This window comes from Sapajus apella, unplaced genomic scaffold (genome assembly GCF_009761245.1).
Source record: "Sapajus apella isolate SASKATOON/1434 unplaced genomic scaffold, GSC_monkey_1.0 scaffold8, whole genome shotgun sequence".
Taxonomy (NCBI): domain Eukaryota; kingdom Metazoa; phylum Chordata; class Mammalia; order Primates; family Cebidae; genus Sapajus; species Sapajus apella.
In genome coordinates, this window is record NW_022436948.1 from 4,953,865 (window position 1) to 4,975,313 (window position 21,449).

Genomic DNA, 21,449 nt, shown 5'->3' on the forward strand with positions numbered 1-21,449 from the left:
GTTGGCGTTACAGACAACTTCAGAGAAACAGAACCTTGGCTCCCCTGCAAGAGCAGCCAAAGACCACGGGCCATGCCTTCTGAACACGTGTTACTGCAGCTGAGGACCACAGGCCATGCCTTCTGAACACCTGCTACTGCAGCTGAGGACCATGGGCCATGCCTTCGGAACACGTGTTACTGCAGCTCTGGCCAACTTCTTCCAACTTCCTTCCTACTGATCCTAGTTTTTTAAACAAGAAAAGACCATAGGATTTTATCTTATTTAATTTCTGCAGAACAAATGTTCAAAGTAATAGATGAGTGAAAAGAAGGGGAAAAAAACCCTACATATTTTCACTCTCAGGAATCTTCACTGTTTTACTGTTTGGTATATTTCCTTCCAGATTTTTCTATGCATGCAAAAAGCATCTGCAAAGTTAGAAAGCACTAGATAAACATATTTAAACTATATGTTATATTACTCAAATTTTCAAATAATTTACTTAATTTTTTTGTCAACCTCTAGATACCTAATTTTAAAGCAAGTGTCCAATTGCTCGTATGAAAATGTGCTATAAATACACTATTTTTCCAGTGTTTCTAGATTTTTGTACACTCTGTATTTAGTTCTTTTTCAATTTAATAATTATGCCCATTATTTAGGTATTTGCCTGAAAACACACTGAATATAGCATTTGAAAATGTAACTAACAGATTAAAAGTAGGTGTGTCCTGGCTCCCAACTTTGCAGACACCCTGTGTATGGATACTCAATTCAGAGGGAAGACACAAATGGGAATACGCAGGAATCCTCCCTGGAGCCCGCACTCCCCCTTAGGGTAGTGACCAGCTCCTTTCACCAGCGCACAGACCTGCTTGCTTTCCCATGGGCACTGCTGTTCCCAGCACGACCCCTCCACGGCTCGTTGAACCAGGCCCTGCTCTCAGAGACTTAGGGATTGTGTCTCAGGGACACTTCCAGGTCTCCTCGCCATCATCAGGACGCTGCAGGGAGTATACTGGATACAGAATCCTCTCAACCGGAGTAGGAAGAGGACTCGCGCCTCTACACAGACGTGCTGTGCCTGCTGACCAGTATGCTACGCTTACTCACAGAGGTGGAGGGCATGCCACATCCATGTCCCCGATGGTTCTTAAAAGACAAGACCACCTCCGTATCTCGAAGGGTACAGTCATTAGGACAACAGCATGGCAGCAGCTTAGCCAAGAGGTGGTGAGGGAAGATTGAAAAGGTCATTTTACTTTGTGTAAGGCCAGTCAAACCATTTCAAAGTGGGCAAACAGGGTCTAAAGACACCACAGAGGAGGCAAAGAGAAGATTCCCGCCACGATGATATGAAACTAGAAATTAAGCACAGGAGTAGTTCCAGGAAATCCACAAATATGTAGAAATTTAACATGAGCCTGAACAATGAATGGGTCAGCAGAGAAATTAAAAGGGAAATTAAAAAATATCCTGAGACAAATGGAAATGGGAACACGAGGTGAATAAGGTGGCGTCTCTTTGCGACTAAACTGGTGTAAATATCTGGTTCTCATATTTCTACAGCCTCTACCAACCTTGGGATGATTCTGGCTCCTGTGCAAGTCACATGCTCTGGTCAGTAAACCTCAAAAGCAATATAGGAAGCAGAGAGATGCTAAACCTAAATTCCAAGTTAAACCTTTAACCAACGAGGGGGGAGAGGATAATAAAGCCAAGGAGTATCGCTTTCCAGAAATGCTGCCAAGATTTATAAAATAAGCCGTGTTTTGTGATTTAGCTAAGGGCTGTGCCTGCAAACATGTTGAATAACAGTTTTGACCTAAAAAAATGCATTTTTCATTCTAAAAATAGCAGTAAATGCTTTCCAGGTAAAGTTTTAGATGCATTAAATATTTCTTTTAAAAGCACCCTGTGAAGCTGAAGGGCCCCAAGGCACCTGGGCCTTCCTCCCACCTGACATCTTCATTCCTTGTTTCCCGGCTTTCTGTGGCTCTGGCACCAGCAGGCACTGGGAGCCCTCGCAGTGATGAAAGGGCACCAGACCTGGCCTCAATCCCATGACAGGCTCCCCAGGCAAGGGCAGCAGCTTCTAAACTTAGGTGGAGGGAAAGGAGGAGCTTGGGTGAGAAGCGCCCGGCTGGAGAACAGTGAGCTGGGTTCTAGCCTGACTTGTCCTGTTTTTCCTCCTGCCTCAGGGGCTGGAGCTCAGGGTGCACAGGCCTGTGCAGGCCTGCCTAGCACTCAGCCTCAGACCCAGGACACTCGCCCAAAGGGCAGATGCTGGAGGCTCCAGCAGGGTCATCATGGGGGTCCCATGGGGATGCTCTCCCCAGGGACTCCTCCTGTGAGGTCAGCAGCAGAACGGGCAGGTCCCCACGCCGAGGCTTGGCAGCCCATCAGCCAGGAACATGGCCTCCTCCCCAGCTTCCAGACTTGTAGCCCCCGGCACTCTCCAAGTGAGAGTCCTGTTTCATGTGGACATGTGCAGACGGGTTTTCCAGAAGGGAGGCGTTTGATGTTCCTCATATCCTCCAGGGAGTATGTGGCTTTAGTGACTTGTTTGTGTTTCCTCAGAGGGCCTGGGAATGGGCAGGGAACCCATGTGTCATTAAAAAAAAACTCAGCAGGCTTTCCAGGCCCTCCATCCATTTCCTAGAGGGTCAAAGTGTCACCGCATGAATGAAGGGGACCGTGTTCCTAACTCACGGGGTAGAGTTGTGGAGTTGGAGAGTGGACACATCTCCTGGGAAAACACAGCCCTTTCCAAACCCTGCCCAGGTAACCACGTCGAGGTCTTCAGTGCTTTTCCTGAAATTCCTTCCCCCAAACAATGAAAAGGTAAAGTTCCCGTGGTTTACGTAGAAGCCAATGTCCCAGCCAGGGAGGACGGTGGCCTTCTGTTTAGCTTCCTGTTTTTTATGCCTCCTGAAAAATTGGTTTGTTTAAGACTGAAAGCCCCCAGCAGCGACACAATTCCCTAGGATGTGGTCAGCCTTCTGCTGTCAGTTTCAGTTTGAGAAATTACTCTTCTGCCGAGGGAAATCCACCTTACTCCTCATCCTTATGTGCAACTTCTGGTTTATAACACAATAGCTGCTTTACCCAGCTCTGAAAGTAGCAACGCCAACGAGATCCTAGTTATGGAGCTCACACAGCCTCGAGTTTGGACTTTCCTGGTGGCTTTCCCCAGGTGTGATGTAACCACGGAATGTGTAGACCAGGACTTGGAAGGGTGGAGAAGAGGTTTTATGAAATTTAGATACAAATCACAAAGAACCTTAGATTTAAAAGAAACCAGAGAGACTGTTTAGTTTCAGGATTATCAAATTTGGCTCTGTATGAAGCCAAGTTTAAAACAAATTAAAATAAATACCGGTTCTTGGCTTCCACCCTGGACCTGTGGAGCTTTGAATTTCCCAGAGTGGGGTCCAGGAATCTGTCTTTTAAAAATACTTCCTGATTTGGGAACTATGATCTCATTTTATCTCCCATAAATGAGGAAGATTATTCTAGAGGGTACAAGATCCATGCAAAGTCTCTAGAAATATTGAGTCATGAAATACGATCCTGTCAATACAGACCAGGCAAACAAAGAAGGTGGCTGTTTGCATACAGCACTTTGACCATTTCAATGACCACATTGTTCTATAGGAGATTAAAAGTCCAGTCTGCAAAAACCAAAGAGCAGAAGGCATGAAAGAATGTTTGTTTCTCTGCTAATCAGTGCTAATTATTTATTAGGTGCCTCTGAGTACAGTGAAGGTAGAATGACTGGGTGTGCATTTGGCTAAGGGAAGCCACTGTCAAAAGTTGCTGAACTCCTCCTGCCCTGGCTTGGTGGCCATTTATTAAATGTGTCACCTTTAGTAAACTTTAAGCCTTTGCCACCAAATGAGAATAGCATTGCTCCCATATGCTTTTAGCAGTGAATCATACACAACATGTTTCCAGGGTAATCCTGGGTTTTACTAAGAAGAGTGATATTTCAGAGGACATGGCACCATAGGTGGCATCTGCCGTACACCCTCACTGACAGATAAGGAACAACTCCAAGATGTTAACAGCTAGTTACTGGCAAGATTAGCATTAAATGTTAGTTTTCCTGACTTGAACTTCAGTGCTACCTCAACTATACCATTTAAAAGTTGTCGGTTCATTTTATCTTGGTTGAGAGTATAGGCAGCTGACTGAACACAGCTGATGTGTTTGGTTTAGTTCTGTTTTACAAGACTTTCTGGGACAGTGATGACCCTGCCTAAGATCTAAGTATGAGCAAGACAAAGTCAGCAGGTGCTGTTTCTAGTGGCTCTCCTCAGAAGCTCACCTGTATAGCCTGGGGCTGTGAGCTGTGTGTGCGGTATACATGGCTCTAAACTAGATTCACTCCTTTACTCATTCACAAACTTTATTAAACACCAGAAACTGGCCGAGATTCTACAGGTAGAGCAGTGAATAGAATATCTTACACACAAAAAGAAGAGGCAGAAAGTAAAGTCAAAGAAGATCTTCTTTTTTGAGACAGAGTCTTGCTCTGTCACCCAGGCTGGAGTGCAGTGGCATGATCTCAGCTCCCTACAACCTCTGCCTCCTGGGTTCAAGCAATTCTTCTGCCTCAACCTTACAAGTATCTGGGACTACAGGTGCATGCCACCACGCTGGGCTAATTTTTGCATTTTTGGTAGAGACAGGGTTTCACCATGTTGGCCAGGCTGGTCTTGAACAACTGACGTCAAGTGATCCACCTGCCTCGGCCTCCCCAAGTGCTGGGATTACAGGCGTGAGCCATCATGCTTGGCCAGTCAAAGAAGATCTTTCCAGACGATGATATGTGCTACGTACAAAGAAGGCATTAATCGCTCAATATAGATAAGAAACTCCCTGCAAATCAAGTAGGGAAAGAGAACAACCCAATAAAAAAGCCAGCAAGGGGCAAATTTGAGATTTACAGAAGAGGGCCATGGGGACAGAGGCTTTGTAAAGGTGCATGTGGTCACAGCTTGCCCAGAGCAGCTTTGGTCCCTGGCTGCCATGGGAAGGGCTCAGCACCTCTTGCACAGACCCTCCGGCGTCAGCACTCTGCATTGGGTGTGCACCCACCAGGGTTCTAGTGAGCTCGAGTTTTTCTCCTAAGCTGTTCCTGATTCTTCCCCCTGCCTGTCAGAAAAAAATAGCAGCCTCAGGCTCAGCTTGGTGTTCCCAAGCTCATTAGTAACCTGAGAGCTGCCTATTGGCACAGTGAGGTGCCCGAGGCATCTCTCAGGATGGGTCAATCCAGGAAGCTGGGTCCTGAGGCGTGCAGGCGAATGTGGGGATGAGGGAGCCTGGAGCACTACGTGTGGGAGGAAAGACTCTGGCTTGGCTCAGTCAAATTAAGGGCTTCATGGGCATAATGTCTCCAGATTCCCTGTGGCCAGATAGTTCCACACCTGAGTAGATATATCCCAAAGAGAATGTCAGCCACGTGTATCAGGACACCCTGCAGGGATGTTCCCTGCAGCAGAACAGCCAGGAGGTGAGGAGCCAGAGGCCGGCCCAGCCCGACCCCAAGTACACAGAGAGGGAAATGGGCAGGCCCTGCCTAGGCAGCATGCTGTGTGCATGGCCCTGGAGGAGAGCCCTCCATGGCAAGACAGGCCCCCAAGCCTTGCTCCTGTAGGAGAAAGAAGAACTAGAATGGAGTCTACAACATGACACTGAAGGTTGTGCCCACAAAACACAGCAGCCCATTCTCCAGTCAGATATTCAAACAGGAAGGCAGCCCTAAACACCTCAGGGGTGTGGGCAACTGGAGTTGGAAGTGGAAGTAAAAGGGAATCAGTGTGCAAAACCAAGGAGGCCCTGCCCAGTGTGATAAAAACTTTAACTGGATCCTTGGTCCAGAGGTTAAGAGGAAAATGCGGGAGGGGGAAGAAAGACAGAGAGGTCAGGAGGAAAGGAGGCGGGGGATCCAGGCAGCTGGACCCCACAGGATGAGAAGGAGCCAGACCTTGGCTTCTCTGGGCACAGGTAAGAACCAGGGCTCCGAGCCTTGCTGGGTGAGCACAGTCTTTCACACTGCAGATGAACCCAGTGTGAGCCTCAACCCCCCAGTAATAAGAGGACTAGAGAAACACTGACAGAGTCCCGAGCAGGAGCAGCTGGTGCTCAGACAGATTTCCAGCAACAGCAGGGGTTGCATGAGGAGGAGGAGAAGCCGTGTCTAGAAAGGAAATCCGATTCAGCGAGACCCACTGATGAGCTCAGCTTCAGCCCATGTAGAAATGACGGGAGGGAGGGGCAACCTCCATGGCGTGAACACAAGGAGAGTTCACACCTGCAAGGGTACGGAGGATGGGGTCCAAGACCAGAAACAAAGGCCCTCTGCAGTTGTGCTTAGGAAAGGACAGGTAAGCAGGTGGACAACGCAGTATGCATACGGATAAAGGAAAGCCTGAAGCCGCCAGGGGAGAGGCGCTACAGTTGTGGCATGGCAGTAAGGCCCTGAGACTCAGGGGGTCTCACTCTCTATGACCTTGGTTGAGCTGGTGAAGTGCTTGGTGCCTCAGTTTCCCCGGGAGGCAAGTACCATTGTTCAGGGCTACTGTGATTGTTCAGTGACATGATAAAGGCGCTCAGAGCAGCAAGTGGATACCGGGAGCTTTCTCCCGGTGCTTGCTGTTGAGAAGAAGGTTGGCAAGTCCTTATTTTTCAGGTGGGGGTACTTTGGCATTGACTGGGCTCCCATGTGGGTCCAAGGACTCTTGATCCTTCATCTCCAGGGAATGATGGAGGTCAAGGGCATCACTGGCATGGCAACAAATGTCTCCAGCTTGCCAGAAAGCTAGATGCTAGAACCCAGAGGTCAATGAGCTCAATATTAATGCCAGTTCTAGAACAGATGGCCGGGAGCTCCAAGATGAATGAAAGTGGGCAGGGACCAGCAATGCCACTCCAAGAACCAATAACCAACTGCAGGGACTGAAACTCACTGTTCCTGTCCTTAAAACAGGGTCACTGCACTGCAAAGCCCCTTTGTTAACTAATCAAGCCACTCAGTCAACATACACTTATTGAGGGGCTCCTTTGTTTTTGGCAGGCACTTTGGGGATGGAGCTGTTTAAAATCTCTCCAGCAGGTTGCAGTGAGCCGAGATCCCGTCACTGCACTTCAGCCTGGGCGACAGAGCAAGACCCTCTCTGTATCAGCCCATTCTCATGCTGCTATGAAGAAATATCAAAGACTGGGTCATTTATAAAGTAAAGAAGTTTTTAACTGGCTCGCATTTCCTCAGGGCTGTGGAGGCCACAGGAAACTTACAATCATGGCAGAAGAGGAAGCAAACACGTCCTTCTTCAAACACGCGGCAGCAAAAAGAATGAGAACCGAGCAAAGGCGGGAGCCCCTTATGAAACCATCAGATCTCGTGAGAACTCACTATCATGAGAACAGCAGCAAGTGAGTAACTGCCCCCATGATTCAATTACCTCCCACTGGGTCCCTCCCATGAAACATGCAGACTACAGGAACTACAATTCAGATTTGGGTGGGGACACAGCCAAACCATATCACTGCCTCAATACAAAAATATAAATATATAAAAAATAAAAACTTGCCAGCCTCAGGCTACACAGATCAGGAAACTGAGGACAGGGAGGATCTTCCGGGTTCTCTACTGGGTCTTCTGGGCCCTGGCTATGAAGAAAACATGATGCAGAGGCTGGGGTTTGGCCAGCCTGAGTGGGCAGGGTGTAAGAGGAGGAAGAGGAGGATGGAGAGGAGGGGGAGGAGGGGATGGAGGATGAAGTAGAAGAGAAAGAAAAGGAGGAGGAGGAAGGAGAGAAGGAAAGGAGGGGGATGTGAGGCAGGAGGAGAAAAGTAAGCAGAGAAGAAGGGGGGAGAAAGGGGGGAAGAGGAGGAAGAAGGGGAGGAGGGGAAGGGAAGGGAGGATGAGGAAGAGGACAAAGAAGAGGAGGAAGAGGAGGGAGATGAGAGAACTAACAAGAGGAAGAGGGAAGGGGAGGTGGGGGAAGAGTAGCAGCAGCAGCAGCAGCCAGTGGGGGCTTCGCAGGAACAGCACAAAGATGCACCCTGAGGATGCTGTGAGGGGAAGATGGTGGGGCAACTGGGGCTGCCAGCATCTCAGAGTCCCCAGATCCAGCAGCTCTGGGTTTGGCGATGTGGTAGTCAGGGCAGCAGTTCCAGAACACCACGGCTGAGAGGGTGAATGGCCAAGGGTTAGGGTGAGAGAAAGGACAGAAAGTGGCACATGGGTTGTCCTCTCGGGGTCTGAATCGTCATCCCACGAGCTGCCTCGCTGTGCGCTAGTGCCATGCTGCAGCCCCTGGAGGGTCCTGATTCCAGCCGCTTCTTCGCGGACACTGTGCTGACCTGATCTCCAGAGATGAGATTTATAAAAAGTAGTTTGGGATGAAGATTCTATGCTTTCTTGCTTTTAGATTCATAAAGCACTATAAATCCACATATTTTATTATTCTTTGAGACACAAGAAGTTATAGTACAGAATTTCCTAACAGAAAACTCCTTGGTCCTGTCCTAATAGGACCCAAATTGGAAAACTTGGATTTGCCCACAAATGTGTATGACATGCTTGATGCTGCAAATGTTGGAAGGAAATCCTGGGTATCACTGGATTTCCACAGAGCATACCATAAGTAAAAGATCAATTTTGAGAAAAAAGAATCAAATGTGATACTGAGAAGGACCTCAGTGGTCGCCTCCCTTGGAACCCTGGGCAAAGGATGAGGGGTGGGGAAGGAGTTACTTCAAGCTCAGAAATTTCCTGGGCAGCTGGATCTGCTCTTCAAACTCCTAATTACTAAAAATTCTAGCCCCCGTCTGTGCCCTGCAGCTTTAGCCTCTAGCTAGCAGTGGAAGCTGGTGAGCGCAGCACTGTCTCCTTAGAACAAGGAGGAACACATGGTTCATTCACTTCTGCAGCAATGGTCATTCAGATATGGAAAGGCCATATTAAGCCTTCCTTCTGTGTTCTCAGACTCTGCTAAGGGTGTCTCGATTCTACCACGACCTCACTGGGCAGTCCCCTTGAATAACGATGCTTGGATGAATGTGCTGACGCTCGAGAGGTGTTAGGGCGTCGAAGCTCAGCAGCTGTTTTCCCATCAGCCTGAAAGATGTCCCTCCCCTGCTCTCCACACCACTTACACAGCAAGCCTGGGGCAGGCTGGCCCATCTTTGTTCGTTTGTATCCACTCATTCACTGAAATGGGTGGCTGTTACCTCTATAAATGGACTCAGTGGTGCGAAGCCCTGCAACGCCTGCTGAGTACTTCTGTACAGAATCACCATCCACGTGCAGCTCTCTGCCTTCGTATGCAGAGCATGTTTTTTTCAAAGGTAGCACTGCATTGAGATGTTTCTAGCCCTTCTTCCACAGGCACTTGTGGTTACAAAGTGTCTGACAAGAGGCAGGAGTAGCAGGGACTGGGGAAGGCCAGTGAGGTTCTGGTTTGGCTTCAAGAGGCTATCCAAAAGCTCAGGAATCAAAGTATACAACAGTTCAATGCAATATTAAAAAATCATGAATGCAAAATAACCCATGATGAACAAATATCAAAGCTGTAAAGGAAGACAGGATTAAATGAATTTAAATTAAGTATCAGTGCTGAGCCAGACACTTGTGTGACCCGAGGATGCCTCTCTGGCTTGCCCCATCCTGGACAGGCTGGAAAGAGCTCCCAAACAGAACAGCAGGGTCTGTGCTTTGCAGATACACAGGAGAGTTCCCTTGATGCTTCTGGTTGATAGATCAAGCCCCGGCCCAATCTAGCCACAAGGCTGAACACCCAACCTTTAAAGGCAAAGAAATGCATGCACCACCCTTCATTGCCCTACAAAGTTCTTTCAAGGCCATTAACGGGCTGATGGCCACACATGGAAATCTCTCAGATCCCAGGAGCTCTCCTCCCAGGGCCTCTCTCCTCCTGCACAGATTCTCCTTCCCACTCAGCTCGCAGGTCCTGCAGCCTGGCCTAAAGCACCTCTCCGCCTTGGTAGCTAGCCCAGTGCAGAGCCACCAAGCCTTGCTCTAGTTAAGAACACCAATGTCTTCCACCAGACCATAAGCTCAAGGAACACAGGGACCTCACTCCATGAGTCTTTTCAGGGACGGATAATCATCCATGTGCTCCTGGATTCCTAGTTTCCATCTACTTCTAGCAACTGAGTTCTTCATTTTCTGGCTTTCTCAGTGGCTTCTCTCAGTACACGGCACCAATCTCAGGTCTGAATGTGTCTGTTCCTGTGCTTCAGATTCGGATGCAGTGTGTGAGTCACTAGGTAAACGCATGGGGGCACCTGTGGACATCTAAGACGAACATCCTGCAGGACAATGACAGAGTTGCCCTGCACAAGCAAAGCACACCTGAGAATTCCCAGAACCTGCACTGATACCAGGATCTGAACTCAGTCCTTGAAGTTGCTTGAAGCTGGAGAAAACACCATCTTTCCTGACAAGTCAGCATCATCAACCTAGAAGGGGCTTGAGGGAACAGCCCTAGGAGGCCATACATGCAGCACAAGGACAGGAAAGCACCTGTATTCTGGGTGAGGCATCCTGCCAGCCATGCCAGTGCTGCCAGCACCAAACAAGCCTTGCTGCAAACCAGCACTCCTCACCTGGACCTCTCAGCAGGGTTAGCCCCCAGATGCTGAGCCCAGCAGGTCCCAAGCAGTCACACATTGCTCCAAACTGAAGCTTTCAAGCCAGAGGCGCCAGGACATAAACATCAAGGCCACCTACCACCCCTCTTCTGCCCCTTTGGCAGCTCAGCCCTCCTTCAATCACAAGAAGAGGCTGAGGGGCGTCCCTGGCCCACCCTGTTAATGAGCCCTTCTAAAAAGCCTGGCTTCAGAGGCACCACTGCCAGGACAAACTTTAAATTGTGTGTAAAAATGTATGCATGTTTATTGCAGCACAATTCACAATTGCAAAGATGTGGAACCAATCTAAGTGCCTATCAACTGAAGAGTGGATGTGGTACATATATACCATGGAATACTACTCAGCCATAAAAAAGAACAATGTCTTTTGCAGTAACTTGGATGGAGCCGGAGGCCATTATTCTAAGTGAAGTAATCCAGGAATGGAAAACCAGATACTGCATGTTCTTACTTGTAGGTGGGAGGCAAGCTGTGGGTATGGAAAGGCGTAAGAACGATACCATGGACACTAGAGACTCAAAAGTGGGGGACGGAGAGGGGTGAAGGATAACAAAGTACATATTGGGTATGATGCATACTACTTAGTAATGGGTACAGGAAAATCCTAGCCTTCACCTATAAAATTCACCCATGTAACCAAAACCACTGGTACTCCTAAAGTTATTGAAATAAAAATGAATGAATAAATGAATGAATGGTGTGTAAAAAATGACTGAAAGTGATCCCTTTGAAGGTATCTCCCACGCCCTCGACACACATATCCTTCATCCATAGCCTAGATGCAATAAGGAAGTATAATTATAGGCAAGTTCAAGGCAAAAACCTTTGGAAAAATAAAAACACCCAGTCATAGTGGATTCCTTTTTTTTTTTTTCTTTTGGTCATAAAAGTAATTACTCTGAAAAGAAATGGTTTTTGCAGAAGTATGTTACCATTCCCCTGTTATTTATATTTGTGCAAACTGATTTTTTTTTAGCCTTTATTTTTGTATTTAAAATATACCAGCATATCTATTTCCAGTGAAATTTTGAAAAGGGCACAGTTTACTATCTGAGTGTTCCACAGTTTTCCAACATAATTTTTAAATAAATCCTTTGAAATTTTACCCCTTCCGAATTTGAGCTGTATTCCAAATGCATATATATATACACATATATTCTTTTTTTTTTTTTTTTTTTTTTTAAGAAGGTGCCTCACTGTGCCACCCAGGCTGGAGTGCAGTGGCATGATCTTGGCTTACTGCAACCTCCACCTCCTGGGTTCAAATGATGCTCTTGCCTCAGCCTCCCCAGTAGCTGGGATTACAAATGCTCACAACCACACCCGGCTAATTTTTGTATTTTTAGTAGAGACGGGGTTTCACCATGTTGGCCAGGGTGGTCTGAAACTCCTGACCTCATGATCTGCCTGCCTCGGCCTCCCAAAGTGCTGGGATTACAGGTCTGAGCCACTGTGCCCCGCCCCAAATGCAAGTTTTTATTCAACACACACTGCACATTATGTTTCTTTGTTCAGTTTCCTAACATTATGATTTGGCTTTTAAGCTCTTCTCTAGTAGGCTCTGAGATTCTTAGAAGTAAAGGATGAAACTTAAAACATGTGCACTCAGACCATGGCCCAGAGAGAGAGGTTATTGATAAGTACCTGCTGAATTAATAAATAAATGACTTTGACAGTAGGCATAACCTTCTGCAATAATTCAGTCTTTCCCAGAATGTGTATTGTAAAATAAGATTGAAGCCAGGAAGTAAAGAACACAGTGATCAGTGTGATTTGTAGATAATCTTTCTATGTATAAAGCATATGGACCTCAGTTTTCCTTGTTCCTGTGACTTTAGAGCTGGGCCACTGCCTTTGGTCCTGGCCAGACTCTGGCCCCTGTGTAACCACAGCCTGCCCAGCTGCGGCTGACGGCAGCCTTGCAGTAATGAGTGCCAGGGGCACCAGCGTTTCTACTGTTTCGAAGATGCTATAAACAGGGAGTTTTATGTGAAATCTCTTGATTTTAAAATATTTGTCTAGATTTTATTTGTTTTGCTTTTAGACACATCTTGTCTGTATGACAGGTCTGTCTCTGGGCCTCCAATGTGCAATCCATGTACCACGGACTGAATGTGTACCCCCGAAATTCTTGTGTTGGAACCTAACCCCCTGTGTGATGGTGTCAGGAGGTGGGGCCTTTGGGAGGTAAAGCCTTCAGGAATGGGAGTAGTGCCCTTATGAAAGGGGCCCCAGAAGGAGCCATCTATGAGCCAGAATGCAGGTCCCCACAAGACACAAAATCAGCAGGTACTTTGATCTGGAACTTCCCAGCCTCCAACACTGTGAGATATAAATTTGTTGTTTATAAGCCCCCCCAGTCTATGGTATTCTCTTAGAGTAACCTGGGTGGGCTAAGCCAAGATGCTCCCGACCAAAGTGGCACACAGCCCTCAGAATGCGGTGCAGCTCACTCCCCACTTCCCTGACATCGCTTCTCACTGTCACCCCCTTCTCACACAGTCCTCAGAACCCAGTGCGGCTCACTCCCCTGCTTCACTGAGATCGCTTCTGACTGTCACCCCCTTCTCAGAGGCTTTCCTGGCCCATCCTCTCTCAAATCACATTTGTTCATGTGTTAAGCTGTCACCTCCCCTCACTAGAGGCTCAGTGCCAAAGGGGCAGGGACCTTGTGTGCTTGTCCTCCATCTCTCCTCAGCTCCTGGACGTGCCCAGCACACAGCAGGCTATTGAAAAGCTCGCCTTGAGTGCAGGGAAGAACAGAAAGTGGCCGCTGTACAGAAAGCTGGGCCTTTCCTAAGCTGATGGTTGAGGGCACCTGTTCACCAACACACAATGTCTGATGCTTCTTTCCCATCTACTCAATACTCGCTTTTGCTTCCCAAGACTTTACAGAAGACTTTCCAGACGCTGTTCAGTCTGATAGAAACCTTGAAATGACTCTGGAGCTCAGAACCTGGACCCTCCTGTGCTTCCCATGGGAGGAGGCCAAGATCTGGGCCGAAAGAGCACAGTTCAAGGTCAGGCTGCAGGTTTGTGCTGGTAACCAGAAGCCACACTGTTCTCACCTCACGTGGGGGTCAGCAGTGGCAGGCGCCTTGGAATGGTGTGGGACCTAAGCGAGTAACAGCAAAATGCTTTTCTCCTCCTCCTTCCTGATATAAAGCCATCAGGGCCCCGCAGCCCCCAGGTGGGGCAGAACCCACCACTCCTCCCTCTGTATGCAAGCCACGAAGGCAGCCATCTGCCCCAAGCCTGGCACTCACCTTTGAGGACAGGCCTCTCCCCGATGTTGCGGATGCTATAGGCAGCGCTGGACAGGGGCGCGTCCGGGATGAGCTCTGCGAGTAGGTACCCGGAATACCAGGCACACAAGGAGGCGAAGACCAGGAGCACGACCTTGAGGGGACCTGCAGAGGGGACAACAGGCAGCTGCTGTGAATGACTTGCTGGCGGCCCCAGCCCCTGGCTCTCCTGACCCCGCTGTGGCCTTTCATCCCAGCCCAGCGTCAGGGGACTGCACTATAGGCACAATGCTCCTGGGGAGGAGGGTGGGAGGCGGTGTCAGGGCCTTTGAATTAGACAGTATCAGCGAATATAAACAAGACAGGAATGCTTTCAAGGGCAGGCTGTATTTGCTGTTGGTCTGGGTCTTAAGAGCTTCCTCGAACATTAATGTCAAAACAGCTAATCAAGTGCCTTGTGAACCAGCATGTCCAATGGGGACCTGAAGAAACAAAAGTGGCTCATTCCCTTTGTGAGACACACTCCTCCAATGACACGGAAAACTTCAGTGGGAGAGGCTTTGTCTGTTTTGTTTATTTCCACATCAGCAGCAGTGGGAATAGCAGCTGGCGCCCAGCAAGCATGCAGCAGATTCCTGCTGAATCAAGGCCTGGCCAGGTAACACCGGGAAAAGTCCCCAAACCTGTTCTGTCATCACGGATGTGCCTGCTGGGCCACCCAAGGTCCCCAATGACAGAAGTCCCTGGAGATATCTTTCTGGTGGATTGGCAACAATATCTTACTTAAGTAGCGAGATTCCCAAGGAAAAGGTATTGACCTTCTCCTGGGTCACCAGAGGCCTGGGAGACAGCATTCCGTCTTTCCACAGGGAACCCACAGCCAAGGCTTTCAGATTTTGCTCCCTAAATATAGTATAGATCAGAACTCATGGAGCAGTTTGCTTACCCAAATAGCTACCGTGCAGGGGTGACCATGGGTCCTGAACAGGATGGGTCCTAGGGGATGTGCCCAATGCACTTCAATATGTGCTAACAGGTATAGTCCTAAGAAGAAGAGAAGAAGGAAAGAAGGAAGAAGGGACAGAGAAAGGGATAAATGAAGGGAGTAAAGGGGAAATGAGGAAAGGAGGAAAAGGAAAAGGAAGAGAAGGGAATGGTCAGGCCTGAAGGGCCGGACAATGGGCCCCACCCCTCCACCCACCCGGTCTGCAGCTCTGGATCTCAGCTTTGCTTCTAGCACCTAGAGATCGTCCTTCCCTTTTCAGAAGCGCAGCTGTCCAGGCCCCGTGCACAGGCTATGCTGTGCCAAGGCAACATGTGCTTGTGTTTGGAGGTCCAGTGCTTCGGCAGAGGAAGCCATGGGGATGGAACGAGATGCTTCTGGTTCGCCTTGGGGTTTGGTTTGGTTTTGCTTTTTCAAGGGCATATTTCAACACCATTTAAAAATTTTGAATTTGCAAACTGCTAAAACTGTTAGACTAGTAGGCACAAGTGGTTTCCTCTGGGGAGAGGCCCAAGGCAGTGTGATCAGTGCAGTTTCTAGGGCTGGAGGGGCATCTCAAAGCAGATAAACCAGCCACGGAAAACGAAATGAGACAGGTGCGGGCTTGCAGGACCCTCTACTGCAGCGGTGCCACCGGCTGTGCCCAGCCACCTGCGGGTACTTTTCTGCCCTCCCGGGCTCACTCCTCTGCAGGAGTGGTCTCTGCGTAGAGGATTCTGTCCCCAACACAGCCCGGCCACAGGGCCCATACAGACGCCTCCCTCCAGAGCCATGCAGCATGCCTGGGATGCCGGGTGGTGCTGATGTTCCAGAAAATTCTATTGGATGATCACAGAGTGCAGAGTGGTCTACAACAGCCGCAGAACATGTTCAAAGGCAGCAGCAGTCCCGTGTCCCGTGCGTGTGGGTCGTAGCTGGACTATTTCATCCAAGTGTTGTGTTTGAAGAAGAAAACTGGCTAACCAGAGAATGCTCAGAGGCTCTTCCAGACAACACGTCACACCTGAGATCCTGAGCTACAAGGTGCTGTTTAGCTTGGAGAAGGCTGAAAAGGAACATTAGCTATCTTTTGAATGTGTAACAAGCAGCTACATGAAGGAAGAGGTAATTGTGTCCCCAGCTGAACAAAAACAAACAGGTGGACGTGACAGAGAAGAAAATGGAGAATAAATAAGCCAAGCGTCTTTATAAGAAGAGGGGTAACCCATGCCGGGCCCTCCTGCTGAGGCAGTGAGCTCTCTTTTGGGACACTTTTCAGGACTCCTAGAGAATATCTGTGCTTTGGGTGAGGGGTGCAGCCAATGACCTCCAGGCTGGGGACAGTCTGCTTTCCAGCATGCAGCTGGCTGGGAGAAGCCATGACCTAGAGCTGGAACCACTTCCAGGGTGGGAGGCAGATCCAGCCGCTGGCACAGGGATTGGCGCATCTTCAGAAGATGGGTGGTGAGCTGGACTGGCAGCCTGTGCTCGGGTCTAGCACAAAGTCACAGAAGTAGCCCAGCCACCAGGGGGAGGGCAGGGCATAGGAGCCAGGAGGTGACAGACAAAATCCAGGCAGGCAGCATCATGTCCTCCAGCTGCCATGACAAATTAACACAAACTGGGTGGCGTCAACAACAGAAACTTAGGTTGGGTTCAGTGGCTCACGCCTGTAATCCCAGCACTTTGGGAGGCCAGGGTGGAGGGATGGCTTGATCTCCGGAGTTTGAGACCAGGCTGGGCAACATAATGAGACCCCATGTCTACAAAAAATTTTGAAAAGAATAGTCAGGTATGGTGGTGCAGACCTGTAGTCCCAACTACTCAGGAGGCTGAGGCAGGAGGATTGCCTGAGCTGAGAGCTTTGAGGCTTCAGTGAACTACAATTGCAATACTGTACTCCAGCCTGAAAGACAGCGAGACCCCATCTCTTACCAAAAAAAACCCTGAAATCTATTTTCTCAAGATTCTGGAGGCTGAAAGTCCAAGATCAAGGTTCCTCTGAACCTCTCTCCTTGGCTTGCAGATGGTGTCTTCTCCATGTCCTCAGAGGGTCTCCATGTGTCTGTGTTCTCGTCGCCTCTTCTTGTAAGGACACCAGTCAGATTGGATCAGGGCTCACCCGCATGACCTCATTATACCTGAAATCCCTCTTTAACGACCTGATCTCTAGATCCAGTAGCATTGTAAGGTACTGGGCTGAGGTTAGGGCTGCAACATATAAATGGGGTGTGGTGGGGAGGCACAATTCAGCCCCAACACAGCACTGGGCGAGCTGTGGCACGGACTCTCTGTGGGCTGGCTGCCAGCAATCGGAGCTCAGTCCCTGGGAGTGAAAGCAGGATGGGCAGGAGCCAAAGCAGCCTGTCAAGACAGAGGCTCAGACACTGGGCAGCCAGGAAGAATCAGCGCCTAAGCTGGGACACACTTGGGAAGAAGAAAGCTTGGGAGACCAGAGCTCCACTAAGATGACTCCTGGAGCCCGGGTGGGTCTGCCCCAGTGGGAGGAGACCCAGCAGCTTCAGAGGCGGGGGAGGAAGTACACAGAGTCCAGGAACACTTCTGTGATTCTGTAACCAGGATCCTGCCTTTCCTCATAAGGTAATAAAGTCATCATCGGCTCATAGAAATGCCCTCCACCGTGCTTGCTGCCCAGCAGACAGGATGAGTGTTAAGAGCAAAGGCCGTTCTTACACAGGAGGAGAGCCAGTGAACTTTCTCCTAAGAGACTCACCTCTAGTGTGTCTGCCTGTGCGTGCGCGTGTGCGTGAGTGTGCGTGTGTGTGCATGTATGTGCATGTTTCTCAGCCAATCCCACTCTCAGATCCACAGGGGTCTCAGTACCCTGGCTGCTTCACTTAAGAGCCAGAAGCTGGGTGCAGTGGCTCACACCTGTTATCTCAGCATTTTGGAAAGCTGAGGAGGCCAGGAGTTCAAGACCAGCCTAGGCAACATAGTGACACCCCATCTCTACAAAAAATTTTTAAAAAATTAGCTGGGCATGGTGGCATGTGCCTGTACTCCCAGCTACTCAGGAGTCTAAGCAGGAGGATTGCTTGAACCTAGGTATTCAAGGCTGCAGTGAGCTACGATCACATCATGGCACTCCAGTCTGGGCTAGAGAGCAAGACCCTGTCTGTAAACAATACACATTTAAAAGGCGACAGAAAGGAAGTAATCCTGAAACCAAATGGATATGACACTAGGTTACAGGTAGGAAGATTTAAGGTCTTTCTCCCTCCCTCCAATCCAAGGGGCACCTACAAAGAGTAATCTTGGGTCCTAGAACACCCTTCTATTGATGGAATTCCCTTCGACCTGAACGAGGACAGGGAAGCTGCTGTCAATGCTGCCTTGCCAACATGTATTCAGATCACCTCACCATGAAGGCCACACCCACACCTCTTAGACTTGAAAGGCCAGGAGAGCTGAGGGTGGATGGTCTGCCTTTGGGATCCCAGGCTCTGCTGGCCTCAGTGTCCCATCACCACTATCCTGTTCACTGAGCCTATTTGGCAGAAGGGATAGGAAAGGCCACTCTGAAATACCACAGCAGGTGTGCGGCTTACGGTCCACCTGTCAATGCCCATTTCGAGGCACTGGGATGCCCACTGCCAGGCCCTGCAGGTGAAGGCACGGTGGCAGCTCAACTTGATCCCTCCATTCATCTGAATGTCCCTCCTGAGAACATCTGCCTGGAACACACCCAGCATTGGACAGAAGCGTCCAGGACAAGGCTCACTCCAAGGATGTCTCCAGATCTTTACTTATAAAATCAAAAGTAGGCATCTCTAAGTTCTGTGGGCAGCTTCTCCACAATCACACATGCCTGGATAAATACAAACCTGGTGTCATCTCGAAGCTTCTTAGGAAACGACCCCACAGCTCATGAGTGAATCATGAGGTCCAGATGTGAAAAAGTCCTGGCTGAGGGAAAGCAGTCTAATAATATTCAGTACTGTCCATAAGTGGCCAGGAAATAATAATTATACAATACAGAAATCATGGAAAACATTCTTCCAGAACAGCTATAATGAAAGTCGCTGCCCTAAGGGAGGGGATACATATCTCTCCTACAATCCACACAAGTTATCAAAAACACTGGCATTCATAAATAGTTTTCAAGGAAAATATGAATATTTTACACAAGGCAAAAATCTTAAAATGCGGCTTTCCTACATTTGGGAATGGTGCAGAAAAGAGAGTGCTTAGAACTTGCTGGAGTGTGATCGCCACCTGAATGCTGGTGCTGGCAGGAATGAGATGGTTTAGTCCAACACCCTCGCCACAGAGGACCTGGGATCTCGGACCAGGAAGTGATCTACGGAAGAGGCCCATAGAACTTCCCACATTTGAACCTTCCATTTTACACAGCCAGACCTCGTCCCTCCAGGAGGAATCCGTATTTTTCAGATTATAGGAGGAGACCCACAAAACCAGTTAGAAAGGGCATGTGTGACAGAGGCCACGGCAGTGGACACCAGGACCCGAGATGGTCTGTGACAGGAAAGTGATAGCGGGCAGAGGTGCAGCTAAGACAGGCTGCAGAAACGCGGTGACTGGTCAAAATAATAGGTTTCTCCTTTCCTTCTTCCTATTGTTCCAAATCGTCTACAGTGTCAAGTCGTTTGAAAAATGGAAAAAATAAAAACAGCCTTACCAACTGGCAGCGGCCAGCCCCTCCCTGGCACATGAGGTCAGGGGCGCAGGTGCAGGGAAGAAGCCGCGTGGGGAGCCTGGGTGGGGTGTGGGGCTGTGCCTGCGCTCCCCCAACATACTTTCCAGGTAAAATGTCACAGTGTCATGTTCCTGGATCCTCCCCCAACCCGTGCACCCTGGGAACAGGCCGGGCGAGCGCGGGGAAATGGGTCTGGGAACCCTGCTGGAAACGCTGGCTGTTTGTCCCCTCTGGAATCGATCTCGCATTCCTGATCCCAGATCTAAGGCCAGCCTCGGTGCCAGACGCCAGCCCCAGCCCTTTTGCTCTTTTGCTCAGCGTGGAGGGTCCCAAGCAGGGCCAGAGGACGCCGCTGCCCCCGGGGTCCTCCTTCCCCGCCCCTACCCCAGCCCCGAGGCTGGGGTGCACTCACCGCAGGCCACCTGGCGCATCTTCCAGGAGCCGCTCCCCTCCTGGCCCTGGCGGCAGCTGCAGCGGAGCCCGTGGGTCAGGAAGGCAAGGGGCGGGCAGCGGCCGGGTCGGGCAGGGGCGGGCCAGCTTGGTGTGCGGCCAGTTGGACAAATGGCAGGTGCGGACCCGGGAGGTGCGTGGGGCGGGCGTGGGCGGGGCAGGTACGCGGGGCTGAGCTCCGAGGTGGCAGGCGGAGTGTGTGAGGGGGGAGCGTTCCCCCAGCTGATCTGACCCGAGATGCCCAGCAGGGCTGGCTCTGAAGGGAGGAAACGGCGCCACTTGATGCTTCGGCCCCCTAGGCTCCAATTTAATGTCTCACAAGAGGAAACAGCTGCACAGGGAAGCGTGACTCAAGCCTTTCCAACGACACAGCAGACGCCCAGCCCGGTCCGAGTTCACAGTCCATGTCCACTGTCTGAGGCCAACCGTCTTCTTGGCTTCCGCCAGAACAGTAGCTCCAGGCTCGCTGTTTGCCAGCCCAGCCCAGCAGGCTCCCCACCTTTTGCTTTCTCTTTTTACTTCCAGGATGATGGATTCATTCTGGGAAAGTGAAGTGAGGGCCATGCCCAGCCCCTCTGGCCACAGCACAGGTCTGCAGGTCCTCCTTTACATGATATGATGACCAGGGAACTTCAGGGGTGGGGGCCAGGCAGGTGTGTGAAGAAGACATCAGGATCCCCAAACAGGAATAGCTCCTTTTCTCCCCATCCATGGCTACCTTCATTCCAAACACCCAGCCAATTTTTACAGCACTTTTGACCCAGGATAGTCACAGTGGCCTCAGGCTACCAAGGGCAAGTGAAAACTGCGAGGGCAGTTGTTCACTTTTACAGAAGAGAGCTCCAGGGAAGCAGGGTCTGCAAAAGACCCAGTCCCAACCCCAGGGTCCAGCTGGTTCTTGGTAGTTCCACTCTGCTCCTGCTTCTCCTCTCTCAAGAAGCCCATGGTGCCCTGCCTTCCCAGGGACATCCATCTACCCTGTGGATTACCCTGGCAGGCTTGGCCATGGTTCTCCCTCCACCACAGTCTTTGCTCCTGGGAAGTTCTAGGAACACATGTCCTGTGGACAGTGTGGCTTTATTCCTCCAGTTCATCCCCACCTGCAGTCTCCCCAAACCAGAGGGACCAGAAGACAGGGGTCTCCACAGTAAGGAATCCTTCTTAATGGCTCAAGAATCATGCCAGCGCTGGGCCTGGGCACAGGCGGCCCATTTGAGCACAGGCAGCCCATTTGAGCACTCAGAGGTGCTCTGCAAAAATACTAAGAAGCCACTCTGCAGCTAGTTCTAACAATCCCTTTAAATGAATGAATTGACCGTCAACTTACTGCCATCTTTGGCTCACCTGATTTCAGAGGTGGGATTTTTACCTCTGAATTTATTTTGATTTTTTAAAAATTGTGGTTAAAAAATGAATAACATAAAAG

General features: G+C 49.7%; 1 protein-coding gene across 1 annotated transcript in view; it reads right to left on the reverse strand.

The window, feature by feature from the left end:
- The window catches only part of FAM3B (FAM3 metabolism regulating signaling molecule B), a 54,457-nt gene extending 34,110 nt beyond the window's left edge, over positions 1–20,347 (reverse strand). Inside the window, exons 1-2 of the mRNA XM_032276832.1 lie at positions 19,986–20,347; positions 13,935–14,078 (exon numbers count right to left, since the gene is read on the reverse strand). Of these exons, the coding sequence (XP_032132723.1) occupies positions 13,935–14,078; positions 19,986–20,004 (163 nt within the window). The 5' untranslated portion in view covers positions 20,005–20,347. The remainder of the gene's footprint in view (positions 1–13,934; positions 14,079–19,985) is intronic.
- Positions 20,348–21,449: the final 1,102 nt, after the last annotated feature.